The 10339-nt window shown below is 50.2% G+C and overlaps 2 protein-coding genes across 2 annotated transcripts; both read right to left on the reverse strand.

Moving 5' to 3' along the window:
- Positions 1–789: 789 nt before the first annotated feature.
- VTN31DRAFT_3249 (uncharacterized protein) lies at positions 790–3082 on the reverse strand (the record flags this gene model as incomplete). Its single annotated transcript, XM_069403507.1, has 4 exons — positions 790–2705; positions 2773–2899; positions 2970–3004; positions 3073–3082. The coding sequence occupies 4 exons, from the start codon at positions 3080–3082 to the stop codon at positions 790–792; spliced, it is 2088 nt and encodes a 695-aa protein (XP_069262682.1).
- Positions 3083–4336: 1254 nt separating this feature from the next.
- Positions 4337–7103, reverse strand: VTN31DRAFT_3250 (uncharacterized protein; the record flags this gene model as incomplete). Its single annotated transcript, XM_069403509.1, has 7 exons — positions 4337–4502; positions 4563–4819; positions 4880–5191; positions 5246–5924; positions 5982–6237; positions 6291–6509; positions 6563–7103. The coding sequence occupies 7 exons, from the start codon at positions 7101–7103 to the stop codon at positions 4337–4339; spliced, it is 2430 nt and encodes an 809-aa protein (XP_069262683.1).
- Between the last annotated feature and the right edge of the window lie 3236 nt (positions 7104–10339).

A 10339-nucleotide genomic window follows, 5' to 3' on the forward strand; every position in this document is an offset into this window, starting at 1 on the left:
AACCCCGACTCGGAATTATCTCATGGCTACCTTGAACGCGCCGTTACGCGTTCTCACAGAGATATGTAATCTGGAAAGAGGGAGGTTTCCGCTTCAAGCACAAGGGAACGAACTACCTTCGTCACAAACGAACCATGTCGGGAAATTCGGGGTATAAACACCCACTCACGAAGTACCTCAAATAATCTGGCAAGGCAAGGCTACAAGGTTTTCTGGAAGTGGGCTACAGGCCACTCTTTTCTCGCTTGTTGGTCTTGGAAATGCACATGATTGTCGCACTACGCGATGACCATAACTCAGTCATATTACGTACGAGTTAGTTAACCTGGGTACGAAATCCAAAACTATCTCAAGGACGGGAGAACGGCTAGAAGGACACTATTCTCTATCTGGTAAACCCAGCCACCTAACTCATATGACTCGTCACGTGTTCATAAATTTAGTGAAGACCATTAAGCACACATTCCGGACAAGCAAAGCTCGCTCAACAGCGCATCCATTTGCCTCGGGCCCTCTGCGCTAGTCCCTAACGCATACAAAACATTGATAGATCGATGAACTTTCTTTGAATCCAATGCTGCAAGGAACAGATGTAATCTACAACAGTCATAATAATCCATATAGTTATAATTCCCATGGCAACTCAAACACCCGGAGTAGTTTTCCTCAACTCCAAAGCCTAAAAGCGTGCACATCCAAAGAACGCCAGATATCCACCGAATCCCAGCCAGGCCGAACAGATTACACCCGACAGCACAAACCCCGAATGTTTCGTAACAGCTCGCACAGTCATTGTTCACCATCCATCGGGGACAACACCGGGGATTTGCGGTGCATCCTTGTTGGGCTCCCTGCTCGAGACCGACTGCCGCTCGCCACTGCGGGGACCAAATGCTCCCGACTATCATTTCGAAGGACCATGCCCTGACGGTCGTGGATATTAGATATGCCCAGGCCGATACTACTGCCAGATCCATTGTCCAGCTCGAACTTGAAGGTGGGAGTATGAGGGCCGCTCAAGAGGGATGACCGCTTGGACTGCATGGGGCTTTTCGAGGGATCGTAGTCCACACCACTGTCGCTCCTGTCGCTCTCACCGCCCGTGTTCATCTCCCCCAGATCAAGTCCACCTTCCTCCATGACTCGCTCGTAGGCTGGGCTGTTGCGTCGGAGACCGAGCAACTTCCCTCCCAAGCCTCGATTGAAGCGGGATCCCCGAGGTCCAAAGAAACTCTGCAGCTTGTGATATATCCGCCCACGTCGATTTCGTCCACAGAGGTAGAAGACCATAATGACAACGATCAGCAGAAACAACAGTAATCCGGGAATCCGACGGGGTGATTCTCCTCCAAACAGAGCCTCACGCCATGTTTCGAAATCGGTTTCCCTGATGACCGTCGGGCCCCTGATGCTCGGATACTGGAAATCCGCAGGCACACCGGGCTGATTGCTCCCAAACCCCACAGGCAGGTCGTTTTCCCCAGCGGGAATCAAAGAAGATGCGTATAGGACGACTTTGCCGAGGGTCCAGCTCACTTCAGTGGAATCGATTTCGTTAACGGCTTGAAAGGTGCTCAAATAGCCTTTCTGTTTGCCGTGTTGCAAGACCTCCTTCGTGCCATTATGCGTAGATCCTTTGGCAGTCTCGAGGCCCACGCGCGGGATCCCAATGCCATCGTGCAACATATTGATGATCCATGATGCTTTGAAGCATACTTCCATCGCCTTTTCCTCATCAACCTTGGAGCCCCATCGATGTTCCGAGACGCCCTTTTCAATCGCAGACCAATCTTGGGAGCAGAATCGGTTGACCCTTTGTTGATACGTATTGAAGTCATAGGCCTTATCTTTGTAGCCCATCTCGAAAATCTCGTGTGTGGTGTGCCAATATTCGCTGATCCCGACGAAACGGTTAACATCAAAATCAATTGCCGGGACGTGGACGCCATGCAGTAGACACGGTTCATCGGGACAAGGGGCATCCTTGTCCAGTAGAGGGTAAGTCTGCTCCAGACATTCATCGAATCGGCCGGTGCCGACGAGGTGGGTTTCGCCTGAGTCGGACGACACTGGCTTGCCATCGCGAGACGTGCGCAGTCCAGCAGGGAGGCACGGGTCCGGTATTTCTTTGACTTTCGGACCGCCTGCAGCTTTTAGTATAGCCTCCACGTAGCGGCGTCGCGCCTCCCGGACGCCATATTCCAACCATGATGTAACGAACACCTTATATTCCTGAATCGACCCATCCAGATTCCGCAATCTTAGCAACGTGAGATCATTCGCGTGTTTCCGAGCTTCGGTCTCATTTGGGACAAAGGCAAGTTGGGCGGATGCCCCGCCCATATCGAGGAACCCATAGGTGTGATGACCGTTCTTATGAGCATCATTGTCGGCATCGAAACTGTCCAGCAAGTAATTCGCTGCAATCCAGCCGTAGAGACCCTCGGTCTCACCGGGGATAACTTGGATATGTATGTCGCAATCAGGAACGAGGAAATTGGAATGAGACTTCACATACGAGCAGACCTCACTCAAAATTTGATTGCGGTCCACATCGCTCAGTAATCTCATTCCAGCCGTCGCAAGGAGGAAGAAAGGGGTATTTTTGACATCTGATTCCGGAATGACGTCCAGGGCATGTTTCAGGAGTTCTTCCAAATGATCCGGCCCGACTCGGGAAGGCTTGTCGGCAAACGTTGATATGCCTATAAGAGCCCGGGGAAGCACGTTAACTCTACTCTGAAGCCACTGCAGAAGTGTTTCCAGTATTACCCGGATGGATCTTCTTCGTCCAGCGCTTCTTCGTCCTGATTTCGGGAAGCGACTTGAGCTCCTTTGGGCTGGCTGATTGTCGAGCCTTTGCGCTCTCGAGCCATCGGTAAACGTAGACGCGAGTCCCCTTTGCCGCAGCTTGATTAGATCACGAGGAAAATGCGCAGAAGCCGGCATTGAAGCCAAGTAAGACTTACGGACGAGCCTGCGTCCAAGATGACAGCATATCGCCCTGGCACGTTGAAGCTGCGTCAATATTTGCGCTCGACCAGTGTTTTCGCGACACGACAGCACACCCACATTTCACCATTTGCGCACGCTATTAGAGCCGAAAACTGACCGGGTCAAGACTGCATTCTATAGTATCGTTGGCGCGGTCGATTGGAGAAGCGAGCGAAATCCAACAATTGCCACGGAGACGCGACCAGACCAAGACAATTGTTGCGGAATGATAAGGTCGAACGAACGACGATTGCAGGGCAGAGCGATATGTAGATGTGAGGATAAAGATCAGATTAGATCAGAAATGATAAGCGAGCATGAGTGAAGTCCACGGAACGATGTCTGCAGGGGCATCGTCTTATCTTTCTGGTTATTGTTGTGTTGGTTTAGAGACCATGGTGATGACGATCAGAGGCCAGATAACTTTGCCCTGGTTTACGAGTAAAAAGTCAGTAAAGGTAACTTACCCAACCTGGCCAAGTGATGTCAAATGCGGCATGTGGGTCCTTCAGATCCTGAAATTGGATGAAACTGGAATAGCGTTATATGCACGTGTAATCGAATCACGAAGTATGATTCGTGGACTTTGACTAATTTTCCATCAAGGGAACAAAACAGCTCCACATACTGCAGTTGGAAGTTCACGTAAAACACGTATTATGCTTCTGTTTCAGTTCGGTTAAATACAACTTTATCGAACTTCTCTGCACGCAATACGCAGAGTCAGGGAGTCCATGTCGAGCACGAGGGGTCGATGACAAGAATATTACTTACAGAAAGTTCAGTCCTGAATCAGTCCAGTCATAATCCCTCGTTGTGATGGACACAGTGCGGAGATGAGACAGTTGACACCGAGGGATAACGTAGGGTTCTTCCAACTGGCTGCCCAATGACGGAGCTATCAGCCTATCTGCTGTTTCTCAGGAGTACTGCGCACCTCGACGATTGTGATGCAACATTTCCTTGTGTCCTTGTCTCACTTGTCGGCAAATAGCACAAGAACCAGAGAATTCACGGCCCTGGTATTGTAGCCTCTGTGTGTTGATGGAAAATATGCTAGCAGCCTCTTACGCTACTATGTATATGACTTTCCATGTCCAAGAAAATTTGACTCTTTCTGCGAAGAGGAAGGGATGAAAGACCAGTGACTCTTGAAAATGTGCTCCCGGTATACAAACAGCTCCTACCCATCAGGATCAAGGATACCCAAATCTGTCGACGGGTAACCAGCGTCGTATAGTAAGTTTAGAACATAGGTAATTGTACCATACACTAGAGATAAATGATACAGTAGCGAGCCTCGTTGGAACATACCACATCATGTATCCTCGAATTCGGTTTGTCATAGGTTTGCTCGCTCAGCAATAGCTGTTCTCCGCTGCTTTCGTGTTGTGACATCCATGTCGGCGGTATCAGATCTAGTAGCACTCTCGAACAGCGCCCGGCCTACTGTGTCCGTCATGGTAAGCACACGAGAGGAAACTGTTGCTCCATCTCGACGGTTTTTGCTGATAACAAGATTAGTAAGCACACTGAACTCAATATCAACTTGGAGAAGAGTAACATACCCTTCCCGGCGGGACTTGGCAATCCGCTCGGTAAAGTCCCAGAGACGACCTCGGTCAAGAAGGCGGTTCGTAACGGGATCTCTCTCGGGCGTCCATTCCGGGGCCAACTTCATAGTGGGTGGTGTGCGCTTGTCCTTGCTTCGCGCGACCAGGATGATGCCTTCTTCAGCAAACCGCTGATATGCATTCTTCAGAGTCTCCTTGTTCACTGCCTCGAAGTACGAGAGATCTCCTTGATGGTAGAGCGTTTTCCCGAGCTGTTTCCGTTCATCAGTAAAACTGTACATGACCCCCAGATAAGCAGGAAAGCTACCCACCAGCTGTGCACTATCTTGCGCTTTGTTCAAATCGATCCAAACATCCGCCGATTCGCGGGACGGAGGTGTCAGACCCATCAGCGAGACAGCGCCCAGCCAACTCGCTTCGATGAACGGCCAGATCAGGAAACAGTAGAAATCATAGTTCTCCCGTCCGCACTGCCGTTCAGCATCGCTGAGACCGACTGCAATCGGAGTGCCCTCTGCATCTCTCGTGATTCGGATCACATTGTCTTTCTCTAATCCGTTTAGAGTCCGCTCCAGGTTGGCGATCAAGCCCTCCTGTGGGAAGATGAATTCGCCGCGGAACATCTGGTCATAATCAGCGAGCCGCAATCAATGTTTGGGACCAACCAGTCAACGTACCTGCGAGAGGAAAGACACTTGATCCACAAGCTCCTCGTAGGAGATGTCTTGATGCGCAGGACCACCTCCTTGTTTAACCCGTGTATACATTGCAGCGGACACCAATGCCTCCGAGATGAACAGATGAATCGTCATATTGCGGTAGAACGATAATTGAAATCTGTCCACGGCGTAATATGTCGGTTCAACCAGCCCGGTCACCACGCCCACGAGTTTCGGTCCCAACACTTCCAATGCACGCTCCACCACTTGCGCGGTTGGTGCTCGGTAGAAGTGCGCCACCCGTCCACCTTTTGCTCTGACACGCTCCCTCAGCCATTCCACCCGGCGGATCAGTTCGCCTTTCCCAACACCTCGACCACGTAGAGTGAGCAGGACTGTGCCAACAAGCGCAGTTGGCATTACAACGGAAACTGCGTTGATATCCGACAAGACTTTGTAGCCCAGCGTCCGAAGTATCCGACCCTTGTCGGTGTAGGAGAGTTGGACTGCCGACGACAGGCCGTCCGACAATTGTAACCGTTGCAATTGTTGGGAAAGGAAGGCCCTCAAACTCCACGGCTCGTGGAAGCGGACATCAACGCGACCCAGCTTCAGGGATAGGAGGGACCGTTGGGATAAGAAACTGGCTAGATTCTCCTTCTTCTTCGGCTGACCCAACAGTTCGCTGATATAAGATCTGACAATCACCACGTCAGTTTTCGTACATATCGATGCAGCTGAAGATGGAACATACTCTGTTTCAATGACCTTATCGTAATGAGTGCTCACTGGGCAAATAATTGCATCCTCAACACGCCCAGAGAGCAAACTATCTACAATAAATTTGAGAATCCCGAACTTGGGTGAGAGAAGTTTGCCGGTTCTTGAACGACCGCCTTCGATGAAGCATTCGAAGTTGTAGCCTTGTTGCAAGATGACATCGATATAAGTTTGCACCACAGTGGTATAAAGCTGGTCGTCTCCGAAGCTTCGGCGGATCCACATGGCACCTGTTGATGTCAGAGTCGGTCGTGTCACAGAACTTCCTATCCTTCTCACGCACCTGCATGCTGCAAGAAAGAACCGACGAGCGGAAAGTTCAGATTGTCTCCCGCGACCACAATGGGCAGAGTCATCCCAAGTCGATAGCAGATAATTTGCAAGGATACGTAATCTACGTGGGACTTATGGCAGGGTAGGAAGACGATAGACTGCTTTCGCTTCGCCGCATCTTCAGCGACCGAGCGTAAACGGAGCACTTCCTCGCTGGAGACATGGATGCCTACCGATATCAGCAGTGACCGAAATGCGCCTGGTCCCAAAGTGCGTCCTCACCTTGGTGATAGGTTCTGGTTAGAAGTTGGGTGCATATATAATACGCGCCCCGAATGAAGTTGTTGCTTTCCATCTTGCAGATCATGTTGTCAATCATCGTATCCACCACATCATTCAGGTTTCCCTCTAGTTCTTTTCTTCGCCGGCTCTTGGCTGATTCCGTTGCTAATCGTCCTTCCGACTCTTCCACTTTCAACCGTGCCTCCGCAAGTTCTCGAACTTTGTTCTGGAGCAAAGGGCTCGACAAGATGAGGCCTTTGATTCTTTCAGAAAAGCCCGGATAGAAAACAGGCTGCCCGATCACATTCTCATAAGCACGCCATCCAGTCCCTGACACGAACAGACTAATTTCCCGCAGAAAATCAATTGGATTTTCCCGGAAGCGCGCCATGTGCCGAACCAAGTTCCGTTCTGTGATGCCATCATCTTGACTTTCAGCACCGCCAGTGACGCCGGATGGCTGGATGGTCACTTGATTCCCGACAATTTCAAGATCGGGCGCCGCCTGGCTGGTGACGGCTTCGTTCTTGCGAGATGTCATATTGAGGACGCACTGGCTGTGTTATTGCTGGAAGATGTTGAAGTTGGCTACTTCGGGGTGGATTGGTGCTCCAGCACCTGCCATTGAATATCACGATTCTTGTAGTAGATAATAGCAGCCCTTCCAACACAACTGCAGTCGCGTTAGGTTAAAATTGATGTTAGATTGAACATCATGCGAGGAGAAACATCCACATAGAACATACACACATGAACCTGGAATATATGCCATAGGCGTTTGCTATCCCCCCGCAGCGATTGTACCTTTGTCTGGGGAAAGCGTGTTGAGCTATCGCCGAGGTTAACTTTTCTCCGCAACCCCAACATACGGGTGGGACTCGCTGATGCCTCAGGATAAAATAGGTATCACGTGATCATATGAACTATTCCTACACGACGCCACCAGCTGTCGAAAGAAGACGCTCGAGGATTTTCAAGCCTACTGTACGAAGTACAATTTCACGGACCATTTCGGTAATATGAACAAGGTAAACGAAATTGTTCCGAAGTTATTTGACTGGGGTCTCAACGATCGTCGACTGACGGCGGTATGACCTTCATCCGATGGTGAACGGAAGATCGAAGGTTTGACTGAACTCAAATGTGGGCTATGCGGCAGGCCGGCTGCGAGTAGAGTATTGATGGCGGCCAGATCAAGTCGACCACCAAGTTCCATTACTCAGCGGGACGTCTCTTTGATTGACCAGGAAGAGACATCGTCATCGATTACCAGCTCCAACGTTTTGAAGACAATGGACTTGTACAGCTGGGGAGCTGCGGCACGGGCCTTGTGGTGCCATGGTCCAGTTCCTCCAGCCCGAGCATCCTCCTTGCTTCGCCAAATACCTGGATTGAAGTCAGGAAACCCCATTTCTTCAACATGAGATTGCTTTCAATGCTTCCAATGATCCTTACAAGTTGCCAGATTCCGGTTTTCTTCGGACCTTGTGCCGAACCAGTATTTAAGCAGCCCACCGCTCTCCGTGGCTTCCTGGTGCGAGTGCACATCCAATTCGCTCAGCCATTGCTCATCAATATCGGGATAGAGTTGCGAACGGAAAGTAACAACGTAGAAGATGCGTCTCTCCCATCGGTAGCCCTCGGCAGCCGCCAGGTCTCGCAAGAAGTCGAAGACTGCTTGCCAGTTGAATGACCCAGGTACGGTGCTGTGGCATAATCTTCACGGATGGGCTTGAAGATGGTTAACGCCTTTGCTAACAGCTGAGTGGCCACATCATAACGCTTTAGGTCGAGCAGATGCGGCTCGTCATTGTATGGTGACACAATCAGCCGGTCATCGGAAGTCGCCGCCTGCTCATGACCACGATGACCAAACTTGAGCTGCAGGGCAGCTGCTGCGTGGAACTTTAACAGTTCGGAATCCTTTGTAACCAGACTATGGTGAAACAGCGAAGGTGATCCCGACGAGAGTGGAACGGTGACCGGAAGGGAACTGTGTTGAGTCTGGGTTGTGACCACGCTTTCGGTGAATGAAGCCATTTCTCGGAGGCCGAACTCGACACACTGTGATGCTGTTTCTCTACACGACAATCATGGGCATATACTTCGCCGCCGTCGAGGAAAGAAATCTTTTGAGCAGAGTCTCCAGTGGGAAGGCAACAGACTAGACGCTTGAGAATGATGTACGAAGACGACAAGCAGTCGGAGACTGAAATCTGCTACTGAGGATTGTGTGCTGCTTGGGGTTACAGTAGCAATTTGAACAGTCGGTGACGCTCACGAGATTACGATGGTGTGGTGTGCAGATAAAGCTCTGAGCTCAACAGCCATCAAAAGCACGCAATCAGGGGTCGATGCCCCCGGAATGTTCTTCGAACGGTTAACTATCCGAAGAGCTGAAGGCCATCTTAAACCTAGATACCAACCGGTTTGTTTTTCCAGTGAAGGGAGTTGACATTGAGACTCCTTTGTGGCATTGACATGCTGCGAAATAGAGCCATTCCCCATGTCTACTCAGGAATTGTCCTGATGATCTCAATTGAGTCTTACAAAGACGAAGGCAATTTTACAATAATCACCCAAAGGGTTCAAATAATGTGTGGGTTTCAGCCGTTCGGCGATGTCGGAATGTGAAGTGTGCTTATTCCTCTTAAAGGAGTACTGCGCACCTCGACGATTGTGATGCAACATTTCCTTGTGTCCTTGTCTCACTTGTCGGCAAATAGCACAAGAACCAGAGAATTCACGGCCCTGGTATTGTAGCCTCTGTGTGTTGATGGAAAATATGCTAGCAGCCTCTTACGCTACTATGTATATGACTTTCCATGTCCAAGAAAATTTGACTCTTTCTGCGAAGAGGAAGGGATGAAAGACCAGTGACTCTTGAAAATGTGCTCCCGGTATACAAACAGCTCCTACCCATCAGGATCAAGGATACCCAAATCTGTCGACGGGTAACCAGCGTCGTATAGTAAGTTTAGAACATAGGTAATTGTACCATACACTAGAGATAAATGATACAGTAGCGAGCCTCGTTGGAACATACCACATCATGTATCCTCGAATTCGGTTTGTCATAGGTTTGCTCGCTCAGCAATAGCTGTTCTCCGCTGCTTTCGTGTTGTGACATCCATGTCGGCGGTATCAGATCTAGTAGCACTCTCGAACAGCGCCCGGCCTACTGTGTCCGTCATGGTAAGCACACGAGAGGAAACTGTTGCTCCATCTCGACGGTTTTTGCTGATAACAAGATTAGTAAGCACACTGAACTCAATATCAACTTGGAGAAGAGTAACATACCCTTCCCGGCGGGACTTGGCAATCCGCTCGGTAAAGTCCCAGAGACGACCTCGGTCAAGAAGGCGGTTCGTAACGGGATCTCTCTCGGGCGTCCATTCCGGGGCCAACTTCATAGTGGGTGGTGTGCGCTTGTCCTTGCTTCGCGCGACCAGGATGATGCCTTCTTCAGCAAACCGCTGATATGCATTCTTCAGAGTCTCCTTGTTCACTGCCTCGAAGTACGAGAGATCTCCTTGATGGTAGAGCGTTTTCCCGAGCTGTTTCCGTTCATCAGTAAAACTGTACATGACCCCCAGATAAGCAGGAAAGCTACCCACCAGCTGTGCACTATCTTGCGCTTTGTTCAAATCGATCCAAACATCCGCCGATTCGCGGGACGGAGGTGTCAGACCCATCAGCGAGACAGCGCCCAGCCAACTCGCTTCGATGAACGGCCAGATCAGGAAACAGTAGAAATCATAGTTCTCCCGTCCGCAC

The sequence above is a fragment of the Thermomyces dupontii genome (assembly GCF_041956625.1).
Source record: "Thermomyces dupontii strain NRRL 2155 unplaced genomic scaffold VTN31scaffold_2, whole genome shotgun sequence".
In the NCBI taxonomy this organism is placed as follows: Eukaryota; Fungi; Ascomycota; class Eurotiomycetes; order Eurotiales; family Trichocomaceae; genus Thermomyces; species Thermomyces dupontii.